Source organism: Bos javanicus, chromosome 18 (genome assembly GCF_032452875.1).
Source record: "Bos javanicus breed banteng chromosome 18, ARS-OSU_banteng_1.0, whole genome shotgun sequence".
Lineage (NCBI taxonomy): Eukaryota > Metazoa > Chordata > Mammalia > Artiodactyla > Bovidae > Bos > Bos javanicus.
Window position 1 is genome coordinate 26087236 of NC_083885.1, and position 22147 is coordinate 26109382.

The 22147-nt window shown below is 48.6% G+C and overlaps 1 protein-coding gene across 3 annotated transcripts; it reads left to right on the plus strand.

Annotated features, from left to right (window-relative positions):
* Positions 1-378: 378 nt before the first annotated feature.
* Positions 379-15875, plus strand: USB1 (U6 snRNA biogenesis phosphodiesterase 1). 3 transcript variants are annotated; one of them, XM_061387351.1, is made up of 7 exons: positions 379-452; positions 2107-2273; positions 4285-4468; positions 9834-9887; positions 12278-12383; positions 13626-13709; positions 14765-15875. In XM_061387351.1, the coding sequence occupies exons 2-7, from the start codon at positions 2162-2164 to the stop codon at positions 14867-14869; spliced, it is 645 nt and encodes a 214-aa protein (XP_061243335.1). In that variant the 5' UTR covers positions 379-452; positions 2107-2161; the 3' UTR covers positions 14870-15875. The 3 variants fall into 3 exon arrangements, with proteins under 3 accessions (XP_061243335.1, XP_061243333.1, XP_061243334.1); XM_061387349.1 differs by lacking the exon at positions 379-452 and adding an exon at positions 512-726; XM_061387350.1 differs by lacking the exons at positions 379-452; positions 14765-15875 and adding exons at positions 521-726; positions 13953-14758.
* The last annotated feature ends 6272 nt before the right edge of the window (positions 15876-22147 follow it).

Below are 22147 nucleotides of genomic sequence, written 5' to 3' on the forward strand. Positions count from 1 at the left end.
AAGGGCGCTCTGCTTCCGACCACCCTACTCGGCCTTAGGGGAGCGAGTTCCCAGGGCCCGGCCCACGGCCCGACCCCTGAGCCTGAGAGGAGAGCCCTCCTAGACCCTCTGATCTTCTGAAACGGACCCGCCTCTGACTCTTCAGCTCGTTCTTAGGGAAGGGGGCCCCCCGGAGCTCGGACTTTGGGCGGGGCTTGGGGAAGGGGCCCCGGGACCTCTGACCCCAGTCCGGACGGCTAGGGCAAGGATCTCCGCTGGGTCTAGTGCTCTGACCTCTGACCCAGAGACCATCGGCTGCCGGGAGGTCCCAAGTTGCTGCAGACTGAGCAGCGGACAGAGAGAAAGGTCAGGACCCAGAGCGATCTCTGAAATGGGCACACGGAGGATGGCCGTGCCAGGAGGCTCCAAGGGAGCGGTCAAAGCGAGGCGAGCGGGCACGCAGCGTGGTCTGGGTGGGTACAATCTTTGCTCCGGTCCTGCCGGGCCCCGCCCCCGCACCCCGCCCCGAGGCGGTGCTAATTTGTGCCCCGCCCCCGGGAGAGCACTTCCGGCACAGAGGAATTCCGGGTGGGGTGAGATTGCCTGCCGGCTGTCTGTGCGGTCTTGAAGGTGGGTGCGGGGGTGCCTCATGAGTTCGGCGCCCCTCGTGGGCTACAGCAGCAGCGGCTCCGAAGATGAGGCCGAGGCCGGGGCCCGGGTTCGGCCGGGGGCTGAAGGCCGCAGTCGGTGAGGAGCGAGGAAGTCTTTCTGGGGAAGGGTGATTGGAGAGGGTCCGGGGCTGCTCGCGAGGGAAAGAAAAGGGGCACGGGGTGGGGGGAAGGAGGACCAGACAGAGCCTCGGTGTGCCCCCACCTGGCTGGGTCAAGGTTAGGAGGCAGGAAACGGGGTGGGTTTGGGTCCAGCCTCGGGCACCGGCCCACTCTGTCTCCTGGTACGCACCACTGTACCACCATAGGTCTGTTTCCTCATTTGGAAAGTGTTTCTTTAATCTAATAAATATTCATGAAGTACTCGCTCTGCGCCAGGCTGGGAACTGGGGACTCAGCAGTGAGCAAAGTAGGAAGTCTCCTACTTTGTGGAGGAGCTTCGGTTGTTAATTGCCAGGCCTGGTACCTGCTGAGTGCTTTTCAAGCAGCACTTTCGTTCATCCCACTTTATGGATGAGGAAACGGGAGGTCCACAGAGAGCATATTACTTGCCTAAGACCACAGAGCTAGGAAGCGTCACTCTGGCTCAGGCCTGTCCAGTTCAGTTCAGTTCAGTTCACTTGCTCAGTCGTGTCCGACTCTTTGCAACCCCATGAATCGCAGCACGCCAGGCCTCCCTATCCATCACCAACTCTCAGGATTTACCCAAACTCATATCTGTTGAGTCGGTGATGCCATCCGGCCATCTCATCCTCTGTCGTCCCCTTCTCCTCCTGCCCCCAATCTCTCCACATATCGCCACCTGCTCCTTTGTTTCCGATGGGGACCAGGTTCCTAGAAAGTCTGCTTCCAGGAGTTGTTCACTGAGTCGTGTCCCATGCTTTACAATCCCATGGACTGCAGCACCCCAGGCTTCCCTGTCCTTCACTATCTCCCCAAGCTCGCTCAAACTCATGTCCATTGAGTCGGTGATGCCATCCAACCAACTCATCCTCTGTCATCCCCTTCTCCTCCCACCCTCAATCTTTCCCAGCATCAGGGTCTTTTTCAATGAATCAGCTCTTCACATCAGGTGGCCATAGTGTTGGAACTTTAGCTTCAGCATTAGTCCTTCCAATGAATATTCAGGGTTGATTTCCTTTAGGATTGGCTGGTTTTATCTCCTTGCAGTCCAGGAGACTTTCAGGAGTCTTCTCCAGCACCACAGTTTGAAAGCATCAATTCTTCGGCACTCAGCCTTCTTTAATGTCCAACTCTCACATCTGTACATGACTACTGGAAAAATCTGGGAGACACCAATGAAAGAGTGTTGGGGAAAGAGCTTTGTGGTTATCTAATGGCACTTGGTGAGAAATAGACATGCAGAGTCACCCTGTACAAGGGGTTACAACTTTCCTCATGTGTACAGGCAGAGAAAGTAGGAAGCTAACTGGGCTTATTTTCTTCTTTCCTCTTGCAGGGGCCAGAGCCCCCTTCCCGGCCAGAGGTTGCCAGTACCCGACAGTGTGCTGCACATGTTCCCCAGCACTGAGGAGGGGCCTGTGGATGATAGTGCAAAACACGGGGGCCGGGTGCGCACCTTTCCCCATGAGCGTGGCAACTGGGCCACCCACGTCTACGTACCTTGTAAGTAATGCCTGAGAGACATGTGGCTGACACTGACAAGGTGCCTCTTATGGGAGGAAGCTGGCCCCAACCAGGAGGAAGCCAGAAACCTCAAGTTCTGACACTGGTAGTGAGAAAGAGATCAACTCAGCAGAGAGAGGGCAAGCTCTGGCTTCAAGTCCCACCCCACCCTAACCCTGATGAGTGAGTGGCAGGCAGAAAAAGCCCAGGCTTCAGAGTCTGACCTCACTCCACTACCCATTACTCTGGGTGCCCTTAGTTAAGTTGCTAGACTTCTCAGATGCTTATTTCCCCAGCTTTTTTCAGTGTTGTGCCAATATATATATTTTATTTGTTAGAAAAGATGAGGGCATGCAGTTCTTCCTGAGCTTTCTCCATATGACACTACATGTTGGACAGCCTTCCTCTCATTACAGAAGGCAAGCTCATGATTTTGGCTCCACAGTAACCCATCCTTGTGGAGAAGGCAATGGCACCCCACTCCAGTACTCTTGCCTGGCAAATCCCATGGACGGAGGAGCCTGGTAGGCTGCAGTCCACGGGGTTGCTAAGAGTCGGACACGCCTGAGCGACTTCACTTTCACTTTTCACTTTCATGCATTGGAAAGGGAAATGGCAACCCACTCCAGTGTTCTTGCCTGGAGAGTCCCAGGGACAGGGGAGCCTGGTGGGCTGACGTCTATGGGGTCGTACAGAGTCGGACACGACTGAAGTGACTTAGCAGGTAGCAGTGGTCTTGAAAGTGGGGTATGTGCCCTGAGGGAGAGATCAAGGTGACCTCTTAGAAAGAAAAGCATTAAGACTTTTTAATGTATTTCTCTTTATCTCATCTTTTTGAGTTTCTACTCTTCAGAGTGTACATTTTATAACATAATTTTGCAGTGGAGCACATGTTTGTAATTTATTAATAAATGTACATTGACTGTAGGTATGTGTGCAAGCTCGTTTGACTAATGGCACGTGTGATCACAGTAGTTTGGATATCCCTGCTTTAGATGTGGACTTTGAGGACCCCTGCTTTCTCTGTCACATATTTCTCTTTTTACTCGAATTCTTTTCAAAAAGCATATGTATGTATATGTATCAGTTCAGTTCAGTTGCTCAGTCATGTCCACCACTTTGCAACCCCATGGACTGCAGCACACCAGGCCTCCCTGTCCATCACCAGCTCCTGGAGCTTACTCCATTGAGTCAATGATGCTATCCAACCATCTCATCTTCTTTTGTCCCTTTCTCCTCCTGCCTTCAATCTCTGCCAGCATCAGGGTCTTTTCAAATGAGTCAGTTCTTTGCAACAGGTAGCCAAAGTATTGGAGTTTCAGCTTCCGCATCAGTCCTTCCAATGAATATTCAGGGTTGATTTCCTTTAGGGTGAACTGGTTGGATGTCCTTGCAGTCCAGGAGACTCTCAAGAGTCTTCTCCAGCACCACAGTTCAAAAGCATCAGTTCTTTGGCACTCAGCTTTCTTTATAGTCCAAGTCTCACATCCATACATGACTACTGGAAAAACCATAGCTTTGACTAGACGGACCTTTGTTGGCAAAGTAATGTTCCTGCTTTTTAATATGCTGTCTAGGTGGTTGTAACTTTTCTTCCAAGGAACAAGCTATATGTGTATTCTATAACCATAAACACATATTAAAATATGATTAGAATACATAGACATTGGCTGAGCTTCCCAGGTGGCTCAGTGGTAAAGAATCCACCTGCCAGTGCATGAGACGCAGGTTGGATCCCTGGGTCGGGAAGATCCCCTGGAGAAGGAAATGGCAACCTGCTCCAGTAGTCTTGCCTGGAAAATTCCACGGACAGAGGAGCCTGGCAGGCTACAGTCCATGGAGTTGAAAAGAGTCGGATGCGACTTAGCGACTAAACAACAACAAGATGCTGGCTGCTCTCAGAGTAACTTTCTCCTAAAACCTAGAGTAACAAAAGCCTTTCTCTGCTCCTGGCCATCATGTGGCCATCCTGCTAAGAGAATGGCCCACCCACTCCACTCTTCCTCTCCAGACGAAGCCCGGGAGGAGTTCCTGGACCTGCTTGACGCACTGCTGTGCCACGCGCAGACATACGTCCCCCGGCTGGTGAGGATGGAAGCCTTCCACCTCAGCCTGTCCCAGAGCGTGGTTCTGCGCCACCACTGGATCCTCCCCTTCGTGCAGGCTCTGAAAGACCGAGTGGCCTCCTTCCACAGGTGAGTGTCCCATGCTTCTGTCTGCCTCTCCTCTCCTTCCCCTCCAAGTTCCCATGGGGATGGACCTGTGGGATGGTGTTACCCCAGCAAGCAGGCCAGACCTAAAGGCTAGCACACGGAGTATCTCCTAGCGCTGTGCCCTGTACATGTCATCCCGTGTGACTTTGATGTATGAAACAGAACCCGTAAGACGTATATAGATAAGAAGAGATTTATTACAGGTGTTGGCTTATGCAGTTATGGAGGCCAAGAAGCCCACTATCTGCCATCTACAAGGAGAGAACCAGAAGAGCTGGTTGTGTAATTCAGTTTGATTTCAAAGTCCTAAAATAACAGGGGACTGGTGATGTAAGTCCTGATATGAGCCTGAAAGCCTGAAAACCAGGAGTGCGGATGTCAGAGGGTAGGAGAAAATGGATGTCTCGACTCATGCAGGGAAGGGGAGTTTGTCCTTCCTCGGCCTTTCTGTTCCGTTCAGGCCCTCAGCACCTTGGATAACACCCACCCGTTGAGGAAGGCCGTTTGCTTTACCCAGTTCATCAGTTCAAATGTTAATCTTTCCAGAAACACCCTCACAGACAAACCCCAAGATAATGGCTTACCAGCTCTCTGGGCATCCCTTAGATCAGTCAGGTTAACACATAAAATTAACCATCACCAGTCTATCCCTTCTTGACTTGACACTTACATGCATCTTCTTAAACCACACTTAATCTCTAAATTAACACTACAACAAGGCCATAACTCTGCCTAACATAATACAGCGTCCATTGTGCTCCTGAAAATGCACTAATCCCTTTCCCAGAAGCGGGGGTAAGGTTCTTGAGCAATGTTTTTGCTCTTCTAATCACCCCTAACTTGAATGCGTGCATGCGTGCTCAGTCATGTCCAACTCTTTGTAACCCTGTGGACTATAGCCTGCCAGGCTCCTCTCTACATGGCATTTCCCAGGCAAGAATACTGGAATGGGTTGCCATTTCCTCCTCCAGGGGATCTTCCCAACCCAGGGATCAAACCCATGTCTCCTGCATTGGCAGGTGGATTATTTTACCCCTGAGCCACCTAGGAAGCCCATAACTTGAATACCAATTAGCAACACTTAAATGCTAAAATAAAGTCATTCCATCTTATGTGATAAGGGAGTAAGAGAAGAAAACAAAGATATTTGCTTAATATATGTACAGGCAAATCTTGTTTTTTATGTTTCACCGATACAGCATTTTTTAATAAACTGAAGGTTTGTGGCAACCCTGCATTGAGCAAGTCTGTCAGCATCATGTTCCAGCATTTGCTCTTGTGTTAGTCATATTTCGGTAATTCTTGCAATATTTCAAACTTTCTCATTATCCTTATATTTGTCATAGTGATATTTGACATTATTATTGTAATTGTTTTGGGGTGCCAGGAGCCACACCCATATAAGAGGGCAGACAATTGATAAATGTGAATGTTCTGACCGCTCCACCGACCAGCCATTCCTCCGCATCTCTCTCCCCTTAGGCCTCCCTATTCCCTGAGATACAACAGTATTGAAATTAATAACCCTACACTAGCCTCTTAAGTGTTCAAGTAAAAGGAAGGGTCACACGTCTCTCACTTCAAATCAAAAGCTAAAAATGATTAAGTGAGGAAGGCATGTCAAAAGTGGAAGGAAACTGGAAGCTAGGCCTCTTGTCCCTGTTAGCCAAGTTGTGACTGAAAAGGGAAAGTTCTTGAAGGAAATCAGAAGTACTCCTCCAGCGAATGCAGGAATGGTAAAGCAAAAGAGCCTGGAGAAAGTTTTAGTGGTCTGGACAGATGATGAAACCAGTCACAGCATTCCCTTCAGCCAAAGCCTGATTCAGAGCAAGGCCCTAACTCTTCAATTCTGTGAAGGCTGAGAGGGGAGGAATCTGCAGAAAAGTCTGAAGCTGGCAGAGGTCGGTTCATGAAGTTTAATGTAAGAAGCCGCCTCCATAACATGAAAGTGTGAGATGAAGCTGCAAGTACTGATGTAGATGCTGCCGCAAATTACCCAGAAGATCTAGCTAAGATCATTAATGAAGGTGGCCACACCAAGCAACAGATTTTTCAGTGTAGCTGAAACAGCCTTCTATTGGAAGAAGATGCCAGCTAGGATTTTCATAGCCTGAAAGGGGGTGTCAGGGCTTAGCTTCACAGCTTCATAGAACAGGCTAATTCTCTCGTTAGGGGCTAATACAGCTGTTGATTTTAAGTTTAACCCAATGCTCATTTGCTATTTCAAAAATCCTAGGGCCCTTAAGAATTATGCTAAATCTACTCTGCTGATGCTCTATTAATGTAACAACAAAGCCTGGATGACAGCACATCTGTTGACAGCTTGGTTTACTGAATATTTCAAGCCCATTGTTGAGACAGCCAGCTCAGAAGAAAGATTCCTATCAAAATATTACTGCTCAGTAACAATGCACCAGGAGACCCAAGAGCTCTGATGGAGATGGACAGATGGGGTCAGTGTCGTTTCTCTGTTGCTAACACAACATCCATTCTGCAGTCCATGGATCAAGGGCTAAATTTCAACCCTCAAGTCTTATTTAAGAAATATGTTTCATTTAGGTTATAGCTGCCAAAGGTAATAATTCCGCTGATGGATCTGGGCAAAGTCAATTGAAAACCTCTGGAAAGGATTCACCATTCTAGATGCCATTAAGAACATTTGTGATTCATAGGAAAAGGTCAAAATACCAACATACACGGGAGTTTGGAAGAAGTTGATTCCAGTCCTCATGGGTGACTTTGAAGAGGGCAAGACTTCAGTGGAGGAAGTAACTGCAGATGTGATGGAAGAAGCAAGACAGCTAGAATTAGAAGTGGAGCCTCACGATGGGAGTGAGTTGCTGCCATCTCATGATAAAACTTTAATGGCTGAGGAGCTTCTTACGGCTGAGCAGAGAACGTGGCTTCTTGAGACGGAATCTACTCCTGGTGAAGATGCTATGAAGATGGTTGAAATGACGACCAAGGATTTAGAATATTACATAAACTTAGTTGATAAAGCAGTGGCAGGGTTTGAGAGGATTGATTCCAATTTTGAAAGAAGCTCTCCTGTGGATAAAGTGCCACTAAACAGCATTGCATTGCATGCTACAGAATAATTGTTCATGGAAGGAAAAGAAGGTTGATGGAGCAAACTTCATCGTTTGCCTTATTGTCTTATTCTAAGAAATTGCCTTCACCACCCCAGTCTTCAGCAACCACCACCTTGACCAGTCAGCAGCCATGTACACTGAGCCAGGACCCTCCACTAGCAAAGAGATTATGACTCACTGAATGCGCAAATGATGGTTAGCAGGTTTTAGTAATAAAGTATTTAAAAAATGAAGTATGTAGATTGTTTCTTTAGACATAATGCCTTTGCATGCTTAGTTGACTGCAGTGTAGTATAGACATAACTCTTATATGCACTGAAAAGCCAAAAAATTGTGACTCACTTTATTGCTGCTACTGCTAAGTTGCTTCAGTCGTGACCGACCCCATAGACAGCAGCCCACTAGGCTCCTCTGTCCCTGGGATTCTCCAGGCAAGAGTACTGGAGTGGGTTGCCATTTCCTTCTCCAATGTGTGAAAGTGAAGTTGCTAAGTCGTGCCAGGCTCTTAACGACCCCATGGACTGCAGCCTACCAGGCTCCTCCCTCCATGGGATTTTCCAGGCAAGAGTACTGGAGTGGGTGCCATCGCCTTCTCCGTACTTTATTGCAGTATTCACTTTATTGCCGTGTTCTAGATCCAAACTCACAGTGTCCCCGAGGTGTCCGGTATTTATACTCACAGATGTATTCATAAAATAAGGAAATTCTCATGATAATTACAGTCCTCATTTCTGTAACTGGTCACGTGGTCACAGCTGATATTTACAGCTACCTTCCACTTCCTAGCTCTCTATTCCCTTTGCCTTTGGCAAGCACCTCAGGTGGTTATGGTTCTTTACCTGGGGTGGTGACCCAAACCTTTATTCCTGAAGGATCGGGGCCATTACTAGTCCTGCCCGGGTTGGTTGGTGTACTTTTCCGCTGGCCTGAGTCAGTGGGCATGGTTAATACTAAAAGATCTAACAGCAGGTCTTCTGTATCCCAGGCACCCTCTGCCTTATCTCCATCATGGAGTTCTAGTCCAGTTTCCCCTTGGTAGTCAGGATCAAGGACCCCAGCCAACACGGGAACTCTTTGTTGATTCAAAGGTACAGGAGCCCAAAGTGGCAAGTCTTTTTTTTTTTTTAATATTATTTATTTGGCTGTACCGTGTCTTAGTTGCAGCATGTAGGATTAGTTCCCCAACCAGGGATCAAACCCTGGCTCCCTGCATTGGGAGTATGAAGTCTTAGCCACTGGACCACCAAGGTGGCAAGTCTCAACTTCCAGTTCAATGAAAGCACTATGTCTCCTATGGGAAGTATTCCTCCCTCTGGAACTGAGACCTCTGGGCTACCAGAGCATGAAGTTGTGGGAACAGAAAGTAAACATTTTGCTAATAGATCACTCATATTAGCGGTTCCACTCCCATTTCCACCCCTTGATTCCTGGCCCTGTGAATCCTGGCTACGGGAGAATCAGCACCAAATATGTCTGTTGATTCAGAGCAGATACAGATAGCGTGGGTTCTGTTATAGAATAAAGTACATGAAAAGTGTTAATCACTCAGTTGTGGTTGACTCTTTTCAACCCCATGGACTGTAGCCTGCTAGGCTCCTCTGTCCATGGAATTTTCCAGCAAGAATATCAGAGTGGGTTACCATTCCTTTCTCCAGGGGATCTTCCCAATCCAGGAGTCAAAGCCGGGTCTCCCGAGTTGCAGGTGGATTCTTTACCATCTAAGCAACCAGGGAAGCCCAAGAATACTGGAGTGGGTAGCCTATCTCTTCTCCAGGGGATCGTCCCAACCCAGGAATCTAACCCAGGTTTCCCGCATTACAGGCAGCTTCTTTACCATCTGAGCTACGTGGGAAGCCCCCTGTTGTTGCTTAGCCGGGGTCAGAATTGTCTTTTTTTTTAACCTACAAGGAAAAAATTGGCCCTTAAGTCATCTATTAACACCAACCTGATGATGTCTTTCTCAGTTCCCATCAGTAAAGCTGAAATAGTCTCAAATTGCTTATCAAAATCAACTGTTCTTAATAAAGTAAAATTTTTACTAGCATCTGAATGAAGCTCTGGGTTACCTGGACTCAGCGATTATTTAAGCTCTTGTATTCTAGGATTGAGTTTACCACCTGTATAACAGGGCAACAGTACTACACGTGAAATGAGTTAACTATAGTTTCAAAGTGATGTTTCTTTAATATAAACTGTTTTCTCTAAAAATATTTTCCTTATCATTTTTCCTGAAATGTGGTTCTTCTGAATTTCAGATTCTGCTTTACCACCGACCAGGTAAAGATTTACACCAATCAAGAGAAAACCAGGTGGGTCTCCCTGCTCTGCCCCCAGTTGTTCCCAGAAGAGGATTCTTTGCAGTAAAGACTTGAGGAGGCCTTGTCTGTCTCATTTTTTGGTTTGTTTGTGTTTTAACCAGCTCTATGACTACCAAGGCAGTTGTCCCCAAATCTGAACCTTTCATTAAGAAAAATAACTCCGGGAGCATAAGAGGAGGAGCAGAGGTAGAGAATAACATCTTGGTTTAGTGGGGAAAGCCTGAGACAAAAAAACCCTGGTTGCCTGCCCAGCTGTCTCCAATTTAACGTTGAGCTCATACCTTCAACCTCTGTGACCTGCCATTTCCAAGCTGTCACAGGCATGCCCTGACACATCTATCAGTGGGCAGTTGTGAGGCTCAAATGAACTGAACGAGTTTTATAAAAGCATTCAAGGATGAGATGAACAAAAGAAATTGTTATTAACAAGGCTTCAAAGCAAACGTCCTTGTCAGATCCACTCACTGAGTTGCCTTCTGCTCTCAGCACCTCTGAGAGGACAGCTCATTCCTTCATTCTGCAAAATTGGTTCAGCACGTCCTGGTGCCAGAGACTTGCTGTACACTGCAGGTCAGCAATGAAAAGGTCAGCACAGTCCTTGCTCTTTGGGGTCTCACGTTCTGCAGGGGGAGATAAACGAGGAAATGAGACTCTTAGAAACTACTGTGATATGAGTCTGGATCATGCAGCCAAGGACGCCCCTAGGGAGCTGGCATTTGCCAGTGACCTAAGGATGAAAAGTAATGAGCCTTGGGAAACGCTACTGAGAGAGCCTCCAAGCAGAGGACACAGCCGAGGAGGTGGTCTAAGGAGGAAGGAGCCTGGCTTGTTTGAGGAGGCCAATGAAGCGGAACCCAGGGAGCAAGTGGGAGAGTGGGAGGAGATGAGTCAGTCTGGGTTAGCTCCTACCAGGCCTTCAAGGTCAGGGTCAGGAGTTTTCAGGGTCACGGAAGCCACTGGAGGGATCTGCACAGAGACGTGATCCAACTTACATTTGTAACTGCCGGTCTGGCCCAATCGTGTCTGTGGCTCCCACATGGAGACAAGATGTAAAGGAGGTTGGATGCAGGGAGAGAGAGAGGAGACAGGTGTCACCATCCAGGTGAGGCGCCGAGGGTGTCCTGACTCAGGGTGATGGCAGTGCAAGGGCCAAGAAGCAGACGTATTCCTGATACGCTGCAGAGAGAATCAACCAGAATCATCAGTGAGTCGGATCTATGCACAGTAAGGGGAAGAACCAAAGTAGATGCCTGGACTTGGGGTTTGAACAGCTGGGTAAATAAATGGTCCCACTTCCCGAGTTTGGAAACACCTGTGGGAGGAAAATCGGTTTTGCTTTGTTCCCAGTAAACGTTGCCACTGATGATATCCCCGGGTACCCATGGGTGGAAGAGGTACATACACAGTCAAGCAGACAGGAGAGGTGCCAGCCAGAGATGGAAATGTGGGAGCCATCGGGCTGTGTGATACTGAAACCAGGGCTGGGGTGGGGGCCAGGGCACACAGAGCACATCAAAGGCCTGAGGGCTGGGCTCTGCAACCCTTGACCATTTAGAGGCTGGAAAGAACAGAGGGCAGCAGAGGAGACTGAACCGGAGGCCAGAGGCAGGGTCACACCAGGACTGTGTAGTGGGTGGTCTCTTGGAGCCAAGAGGAAAAAAATGGGTTTCAGGGAGAGAGGAACCAGCTGTGTCAGACCCTGCTGAGAGGCCAAGGTGAGGCCGGAGAAGTGTCCATCAAGTGCAGTAACCCGGAGGTGGGCGGCAGCTTTGATGCGAGCTGGCTGAAGATGGCGGGGCGGGACAGACAGCGGAGGGAGACAGAGCATCTGAACATCAAGTCTAACTGAGGATGGAATGAAGACTGGCTGAGAACTCGGGTTCAAAGGAGGGGTTTTAAGGATGAGAGAGTCCAGTGGTTAAGACACTGAAGTTCCACTGCAGGAGGCACAGGTTTGATCTCCAGTGGGGGGAACTAAGATCCCACATGCTGTGCTGCGGGGCCAAAAATAAATAAGAGAATAAAGATGAGAGTGTGCTACTGGGAGGGAGTCAGTGCCAGAGAGGGAAGCCCTGGAGAAGGACCCACCTGGGAGCGATGATGGTGAGCCTGGCTACAGAAGCATTGGGTCCGTAGACTTGGCAGCGGCAGATGATGATGGTCCTTCAGGGGATCTTAGACCCTAGGGAAAGAGGGGAGGTGTGTGGTTAGAGCTAGGGGAGGATGGGAGAGCCAGCTGGGAGAGCAGAGTAGTGAACTGAGTTCATGACCCAGACCTCCCGGCTTCCTTCTGTCACATCCTCTGCCCTCCTCACGGCTGGTTTACATTCTCAGCGGCCGTGTCTCACACCGGTGTTGTCTCCACTGCTGTCTCCCCCCAGGACCTTTGTTGGGCTCGAGGTCACCTCAGGGCACGCCCACTTCCTGGACCTGGTTGCAGAGGTAGACAGGGTCATGGAGGAGTTTGACCTCAGCACTTTCTACCAGGTAATCAACGGGTGTCATTTTTCCTCTCCACCAACCCATCTCTAATGGCAATAAATCCAGCCTTAAAGAAACCCTTGCAGAGCCCTCCAGAACTTTCCCAGGGGAAGCGTCCATTCGGCTGGCCCTCAGATGACCCACACCCCTGGGGAGTTGAGGGTCTGATGTTGGGTCAGATATTGCCCTGCCAAAGTCCAGCATTTCTTACAAATCTTCTGTTATCTCTTCAGTATGCTCGATGAGATCTATGCCTTTGATTCTGATGTATCCATGCTTATCTTTATATTTTTTAAGAAGTAGCTTTCCCTAGTATTTTTTAGTCACATCGACACTCCAGATAGAGTCAAAGCTTCACATCCCTTCCTGTGCCTTACCCCATGCCCTCCAGGGGAACTTGAACCTACCCAAGTTGAATGTTATGGCTTTAAAGGGCTGGTGGTTTTGCTTGATATATTCTTTTAAAGTCATGCTGTTATATAGAAGTATGAATTTGAATGGAGATAATTTACAGTTTAATCATAATTTTAGATATTTCAGGTTTTGTTCACCTTAAAAAGTATGTCATCTATTGAAATGTTTCACATCAGAAAACATTAAATCTGGGACATGGGTTCTCTTCCATGTCCCAGATGTAAGGACTCAATGTTATGACATGTAAAGGAGAGCCTCTGAGAACAGGACTGTCTTAGCTCAGGCTGCCATAGCCAGATACCAGAGACTGGATGACTTAAACAATAGAACTTTATTTTCTCGCAATTCTGGAGCCTAGAAGCCTGAAACCAAGGTGCCATCATGGTCAGTTTCTGGTGAGGCCTCTTTTCTTGGCTTTTCGATGGCCATCTTCCCATCATGTCCTCATTCGATGGAAGGAGAGAGGGAGGAGCCATCTGCCGCCTCTTACGTGGGCACTAACCCCCTCACGAGGGCTCCACCTTCATGACCTCAGCTAAACCCAGTTATCTCCCAAGGGCCCCTTCTCCAAATACCATCACCTTGGGGATTAAGACTTTAATATATGAATTGGGATGGGGGGGAGGGGAACACACAATTCAGTCCATAGCAAGGACTAGCCCAGGGCTATTGTATCTATCCGTGGAGGCACCTGGGATCAACACCAAGGATCTAGTCTCCGTGGATCAGGTCAGGGATCCAGTAGGGATACTGGGACAACTCTCGTCGCGGAGCTCTTGTGACATCTGCCACGGCATCCAGGTGACCACCTGCCTCCCTGCTGTTCCTCTGCAGGACCCCTCCTTCCACATCAGCCTGGCCTGGTGTGTGGGTGACGCGCGTCTCCAGATGGAAGGGCCGTGCCTGCAGGAACTACAGGTGAATTCCTGGCACGAGAGCCGGGCAGGTGCTGAACTCCGGAAGTAAAGCTGTGGAAGGTGGGGGATGGGAAGGGGGCTGACAAACCCTGAGGATTAGACCCACAAACTGGAATCCCTGGGAGATAACTGGCCTGGCCAGAGACCCACACCTCCTGCTCCTCCTCTCAGCGCAGTCTCAGACCAGCGGCAGGGCACCACCTGGGAGCTTATTAGCGACACCCACTCTCTCGCCCCAACCCAGACCTAAGGAGTCAGAAGTTAACAAGATGTCTGGGGATTTGTGTGCACGTTAAAACTGGAGACGCCCTGCCGGAGAACACTGATCTCAGAGGACGCTGCCAACTTCCCTTCAAGTCCACAGCCCCTCACCCAGAGGTCAAAGGCTCGGGTGCTCACAGGGGCCCGGCAGGGGCTGGAAATGAGTGAAATGTGCCAGGTGTCCAGAACGTCCATCCTCACAGCCTTTCTCATCTTGTGATAAGTAGGGGGTAACTTTCACTTTCCCGTCAGTGCCCTCAGAGGAGCTGATACCTCTCGGAAAGGAGACGGTGGGGAGTTGCTGTGTAGGAATGTGGACCTTGTGTTGCAAGCACTTGTTTTTCAAGAAAAGCCAGAAACCTAGATTTTTTTTTTTTTTTTATGTGTAATCACCCTATTTTCAAATGTTGGCCACCAGTATGTATTTTTTAAGAAAATATTGTTTGAGCCAAAGGAAACACATGCAGGCAGGAGACAGCCCCTGGACCATTATCAGGTAGCCACGTCTGTTCTTGGCCTGATCACGCTGGAGGCGGCAAGGAGCTCTGGGCTCCGGCTCCAGCAGACCCAGGTCCCAAGCCTGGTTTTATTGGATTCGATGATCCAGGACTCTGAGCATCCATTTCCTCGTCTGCCAAGGTGGGATGATAGTACTGACCTCACAGAATAGCAGAGCTGATTAGACAAGGTAGCCTAACCTGTGAAGGATTTCGGTAGGCTGGCTTTGTTCGCAGTGCCGTCTGGGTCCCTGATTCCTCTTAACGCAACTGTCCTCTCCTGGCTCCTGCTTTTAAGGGAATCGTGGATGAGTTTGAAGACTCCGAGATGCTGCTGCGTGCATACGCTGAGCAGATTCGCTGCAAGTCTGGGAACAAATTCTTCTCGATGCCTTTGAAGTGAGCACCAGAGGCCCTCATTGTCTTGGGCCCCTCTGCAGCCAGACAGAGATGGAAGAACCCACTCAGATCGCTGGGGATGCTGCCAGCCCTCCACTGGGGGGCCTGGCCGGAGGAGGCACAGCTGCTCTGGGTGCTCTCCGGGAGCTGGTTCTCTTGGCCCCTTTGAGTTGCAGGTCAGGTACCACTGCATTGTAGTCTTTCCCAGAAATCACCAGTAGAGGGCAGCCTGGGCTTCCTAGTTCTAGGTCTGTGGTGGTTATGCAAAAAAGCAAAACAAAACAAAAAATGGGGGTCACCTGGTGAGCCCACCCGTACTCAGCCAGTACCCCCATGGTAGTCCCGCCAACAAATGGCCCCTCCCCCACACCCCCTTGGGCTGTCTGCATTTGGATGCCATTGGCCCCCAGACAAGGGCTTTTTGAAGCCATCATGCCCTGTCTCATCTCTGCTCAGGCCTGACAAAGGGTGCTTCCACGGGCCTGTCATGCTCCCTCCTTGAAGCGGTGTCGCTTTTATTTATTTATTTTTAGTCTCACCCCCTCCTATGCCAGTGGAGGCCATCTCAGGGCCAAGGCCCAGGGTGCTAATTTGCGGTTTAGCATCAGTTTTCTCCATTCCTTCCTCCCACTCACCCCCAGCCAGGTGCCTGGGAGACTTGAGCAGATGTTTCATCTTGGCCTGACTGGTGGCTTTAAGCCAGGCCTCCAACGCTCTGACCTCTGGCTTCCCATCAGCTTCCCAAAGAAACCAAGAGGCGCCTTCCTGAGGCAGAGCTCTCTTTCTGCCGCCTCCGGCTGCCTGCTGCGGCCTGCGGGCGTTCCGGGGGCACTCAGAGGAAGGGCCAGGGCTTGCACAGGGGTTTTTGTTTTCCTTGAGCCCTCAGCAGAGCCAAGGGCCAGTCCTCTCTCCAGCGGCCACCTGGATTTCTAGTGATGGCGGAAGAGACACTTTTATGTTTTAGTTCTAAATTATGTTCAGCAAATAAAACTTAGGATTTTTATTTTGGACTCTGTTTTGGACTGCTTCTGTTCAACCAGGTGCAAAGATGACTTTCCTCTGCCCCCATCTTCTCTAGCCTGCTTCATGGTGGGAATGCACTCTTGGGAGTCTCCCTTATGACCTCTTAAGGTGGCCATGAGAAGCCTTGACGATGCATCAATACAGGGTGCGGGCACCTGGCCTGCCAGGACTGCTCGCCAGAGCGGGGTACCTGGACCAAGATATAAGCACAGACATCTAGACACGAACCTGCTGTGACACTTCCGGAGTCCTTTCTAGAACCCTCTCATCTCTTCCTCCCAGGAACCCCCTGGAGAGTAAACCAGGTAGGAGTGATTATTCTGCTTTTCCAGAAAAGCAGGTTCCATGAATTGTCACATGAGAAGTCAGACAAGGCCCTAACCTTAGTGCTGTCCTTTGCAGCCTGCCAGGCCTGCTCTCCCTGCTCCAGCCCAGACCACCCCCTCTCCCCTGGGAAGGATGTGGGGAGAAGGGGGCCTGTGGCTCTGGTTCCCACTCTCCTTCCTACACCTCTGAACCTCTCTCCTGGCCTCTTCGTGAGGCCAGCTCCCAATCACCACCCTGGAGAGACCCAGGAAATCACATTCTGTGCCTTCTTCCCCAAGCCCTCTGCATGGAGCTGCTGATTCAACCAGGATTGGCCAGTCAGGTCTGCTGGCTTTTGAGGTCACACGGGCTGGAGAGGGAGATGCAGGCCAGCCTTCCTGGCAATTCCGCTGTGCAGCCAGCGCTTACTGACACCTGCTCTGTGCCAGCCCCTGACCTGGGCAGCTAAATGAATCAGCCTCCTGCAACCCACTGGATGCTAATGAGGGGGTGGGGCTGACACGGTGCAGAGAATACCCATTCCCATCTGGGAGATGCAAGCAAAACCACCCAATTTCCTGCAGGTTCCAATTTCAGGATAGTGACCAGCATCTCACAAGGCAGGTATTGAGGGCGTGGACCACCTGATCCTCCTCATCAGGGCCCTGGAGCCTCCATCTCAGGCACTCCTTCTTCCTGGGAGGGCCCCCCTCAGCCCCCACCCTCACCCCCCATGTCATGTAGCATCACCATTAACAAACCCAGGGGGACTGATTGACCGACCGGCCCCCTGGGGGAGGATGTGGTGCAAGGATGGAATTAGAGTGCGGCATCTTTGAGAGATGGGCCAAGATCAATAACCGGCTCTTCCAGGGAGAATGGAGGTAGTGATGGAGGAAGCAGGAGATTCACCGAGGGGGGAGGGGTGGCGGGCGGCAGGGCTTGGCGGGCTCCCAGACGCTGAGCGCGCCGCTGGAGAGGCTACGATCGGGCGCCGCGCTGACAGTGCAGAAGCAGCTTTGGCTCTTCCATAAGAGGAGATGTGTTCAGGAGACAGGAGGCGAGACCAGAGCCAGCTGGGGTCCACCCCTCAGCAGGCCGGCTCGGAATAAAGATACGCTCTCGAGGGGGGGTTTATCACACCAGGGAGGGTGCAAAATCAACACATCTGTCCTTAGATGTTCCCCACAGGGCAGGGAAATCATCATCTCCTGGCCTGTTTGGCCCCCTTCCACCTGGCACTCTCCGGTCTCTCCACACGCCTCTCCAGACCACCCCAGCTTTGTTTCCAAGGAAGAGGGAAATTACCCCAGCTTGTTTGTTTATTCCCGGTCTCGGTACCAGGAGCCCCGAGGGGCCTGCAGCAGGGCGGCCTGGGGTTGGGGGTGGGGGGCTCCGGGCCTGCCTCCAACCCACCCTGCCTTTCCTTTACTGAAGGAGGGGTCTTGGCCTCTACCTGAACCAGAACCTGCCTTTTACAAATAAGGAGGTTGACCCCAAAAGGGGAGATCACCTGCTCAAGATGGCCCAGTAAATAAATAAAAAGTTTTAAGAAGGTTGCCCAGTAAGTAAATTTGTGCTGGGCCGGAACCCCTGGCCTGGCTTTGGATCCAGAGCTATTTGTATAACCTCTCACACTCCAGCAGGGTCTCAGAATGAAACTGTGCTGTGAAATGAGGTGTCTGGGATTTAATTAAAAAAGACTCCGGGACAAAAATGAGGGGAGGGTTAGGGGCTAGATGAAAAGATTGAGGCAAGATATGGGTGGTGTTTCAAAGCTGGGTGACTGAGAATAGATAGATGTATATATATAACTGAGTCACTTTGCTGTGCACCTGAAATTAACATGACACTGTTAATCAACTATACTCCAATTAAAAAAAAAAAAAACAACTGGGTGACTGAAAGGTTGGAGTTCACAGGGCTCAGTCCCACTGGTCCCCTCAGGCCTCGGGGTCTGGCCAGAGCCACAGAACTGCAGACCCCTGTTATGGGTGCAGGTACAAACCCACCTTGGAGCCCTGAGGTACCTGTAGGGGCCAAAACCAGTCACTAGAGAGAAAACAGCAACCAGCCCTGTCTGACTGTGGGTAAGCAGACAGCACTGCTTACGGTTCCTGGGCTCCCATCCTTACTAGGTACCCCTAAAAGCAAGCCTTTTTTTTTTTATTTTGCCAATTGTGAATAAATATTATGAAAGATTGCAGTGCAATCAGTTAAATGGAGACAACCCTGTTGTCCATTTCTGATGACTACGCTACATTTCCCAGAAGGAAATTTCAAAGTGAAAACTTTAGAAATCCATTTCCCAAATGAGGGGCCCCACACAAAAGGTCGTGGAAATGGATGAAATTGTCCCCTTTGTCCAAACCTCGACTTCTTTTCCCTCAGGATGCTCTGTTCAACACCAGGTAATGTCCACCGTCGGTGCTGACCAAGATTCGGTGCTTGACCAAACTTCAGTCACGTTCTCCTGAACCCTCTCCCTAACAAGGAACAGAGACTGAGTTAGAACCCCAGGTTTCTCTGTTTGTAAATGGAAAGGCACCATGTTCGAGAACATAGGGGCTTCTTGGGACTTCCCTGGGGATCCGGTGGCTGAGACTCCGCGTTCCCAACGCTGGGGTCCTGGGTTCCATCCCTGATCAGGGAACTAGATCCCACATGCCACATCTAAGAATGAAGATGGACGGTCTCAACCGCCACAACTAAGACCCGGTGCAGCCAAATTAATTAATTTTTTTTAAAAAAAGCATTAGTTAAAAAAAAATAAACATGGGGGCTTGTTGATTGACTGAAACTGTCTTCATATTTCTGTGGACCACACACTTCTATGGCCCTAGTACTGTCTGTTTTCACTGATAATACTTTACCCGAAACTCTAGAGCTAACACAGCCCCTCTTGGGGTTCCTGGAATCTGTTCAAATTAGTCTACCTAAGGGGAAGCCCTAGGGCAAAACAGAACTCAAATATCTGATGCACAATGGTCCACTTTTTTCACTTGCTATGAAGAAGCCAAAAAGCAGCTGATTCAAACTATTGAAGTTCTTCAACAATGTCTTCGGAAAATATTTTCTGACCCAGTAAACCCCATAGACCCCTTTACAGTGCCCGAGTCCCCCCTCCCAGCTATGACATCTGTCCTTCTCCCCAAAATGTCCTTCACCAGCAGCGGACATGGGTTTGATCCCTGGTCCGGGAAGATTCCACATGCGATGGGGCAAATAAGCCCATGCGCCACAACTACCAAAGCCTGTGTGCCAAGAGCCCACATCCCACAATAAGAGAAGCCACGGCAATGAGAAGCCTGTGTGCCAAGAGCCCACACCCCACAATAAGAGAAGCCACGGCAGTGAGAAGCCTGTGCACCAGGAGTAGAGAGTAGCCACCGCTTGCCACAACTAGACAAAGTCTATGCATAGCAAGGAATACCCAGTGCAGCCAAAAATAAATAATGTTGTTTTTTGTTTTTTAACTTTCCTGATCTGCCGAATGAAAAGGGAAAAATTTATTGAAGAACTGAAGACTGTCCTGGGAGCATACTCTCCGGATTCCCCAACTGATGTCAACTTATCCCCCTACCAGTTGACCCTAGGGATGCTGCCCTTTGGTTTGGAAGGCCAAAGGGAACCCCATTTCTGAAGACCCTCAAGAGTCTCAGATGACCCTGATTCCCACAGGAGAATGAGGGAAGTAAGAGAAAAGTCACCAGGAGCCATTCCACCAAAACGGAGGGGTCCTGTATTCAAAATTGTAAACAGCAAAGAGATGAGCTGTGGCTGCCCATCTAATTGATGGCCATCTCCATCAATTAGAAACAACGCAGTCAGGGCTGGACCTGACCTCCCTAACAGCCTCTGCTCTGACCACAAGCTTTGTAAATGGCCTCAGGCCAGAGCTCCATGACACATTACAGAGAAATAGTATTAATGGGCAAAATGCAAACTTGTCTAACTCTAGGCATTAGCCCAGCATTATGAAGATGGTATTTCCAGAAAATTGCAAGCTTAAGGCACTGCAGTTAAAACAGCTAGAAGGACCTGAAAATTTTAATCTATGGCAAGCTCCAAAATCATGGTCCCCTCCTTCTGAAATTGTAAGAAAGAAGGACTTGAGTCTAGGAGTGGCCAGACCTCGAGAAGAGGGGAAAGCTACCCCTTAAGATAGAAATGGATCTTTCCATGCCCCTGCCTAGGATTCCCGAATAGCACTGAAAGCCAGAAGGTCTTGAGGGGCCCTGACTGATAATCCAAGGTATATTAGAAAGGAAATGCTCAGCCCCTACTTCTAATCCATGCATGACTCCCATTTGGGCCATCAAAACCCACAATGGGCAAAGAGGTTAGTTAGTCCAGATCTGAGATTTATTAAAATCATCAAACTCAGATTTGCCCTGCTGCCCAATCCTAGCACTATCCCATCTGCTGTTCCTCCCAACACCCAATACTTTCAGCCCTCAACTTGTGTTCTGCCTTGTTGAAGGCTTCCCAGGTGGCTCAAACGGTAAAGCATCTGCCCACGGTGCAGGAGACCTGGGTTCGATCCCTGGGTTGGGAAGATCCCCTGGAGAAGGAAATGGCAACCCACTCCAGTACTTTTGCCTGGAAAATTCCATGGACTGAGAGGCTCCTCAGAGCCTGGTAGGCTATAGTCCGTGGGGTCACAAAGAGTCGGACACGACTGAGAGACTTCACTTTACTTTATTTTTTTATTTTTTATTTTTTTTGCCTGTCTATTGTAGTTAGTGCAAGATTCAAATATGACTGCCAGGGAAGTCTCATGTATTTCTTATTATATCACAGGATCACACATTATAATTTTTAAAACCAAAGTAGTGTTTTGATTTAAATTATATAAGCTTATCACTCTAGGAAAATTTGAAGATATTAGGGAAGAAAATGAACATTTGATTATTACTAGATGCCAGACAGAAAAGGGTGTTTTATAAACCTCAGAACCACCTTGTAAGGAAGGTTATAAGTTGTTCATATTTTTTTTTTTTTTAAAGTTTCAATGAGTCACCAGCATTTTATTTTATTTTATTTTTTTTATAAGTTATGTATAATATCACCCTTTACCCATTAATGTTTCAATGTGTATATCCTAAGAATTAGGATACTCTCTTACATAATCAATATGAAATGTTTAACTCTTAGATATCTATTAACCATATTGCAGTTTTATCAACGGATGGAACAAAGGCCTATGTAGCATTTTTTCATTAAGTACAGGATCCAGTCTAGGGTCACACACAATACACTTAATATTCAGACTTCTTGAATTTCCTTTAATCTGAAATAATTTCTCGGCTTTTCTTTATCTTTTATGACATTGACATTTTTTAAACAGTACATACATCCTTCCTCCCTTTCCTTCTCAGTAGAAAGATCATCATTTGGAGCTTCTCTACTGTTTCCTCATGATTGGATTAAAATTCTTAATATAAATATTATTCAAGTAATTTTATGTCCTTTCCAGGGTATCATATACAGTGGCACATGATGTCCATCTGCCCTTCATTGTTGATGTCAACTCTGATCTCCTGGCCAAGTTATGGTCCAGTTACATGGTCACGTGGTCACTATTTTTTTCTCTTGCAGCTAAGAAGCAATCTGTCAGGAGATACTTTTCTTTTTTTTTTTTTTTAATTTTTCAGCACTTTATTATTATTTTTTTTTAATTTGATAAATTTAATGCCTTTTATTGCCATACCTCATTTTACTGTGCTTTGCTTTAGTGAACTTTATAGATACATGTTTTTTTTTTTTTCTTGTTAATTTTCTGTTTAGTTGATCTATCCATAAGTGTGAGTGGGGTATTAAAGTCTCCCACTATTATTGTGTTATTGTTAATTTCTCCTTTCATACTTGTTAGGATTTGTCTTACATACTGCGGTGCTCCCATGTTGGGTGGATATATATTTATATATATATATTGGGGTTCCAGAAGAAG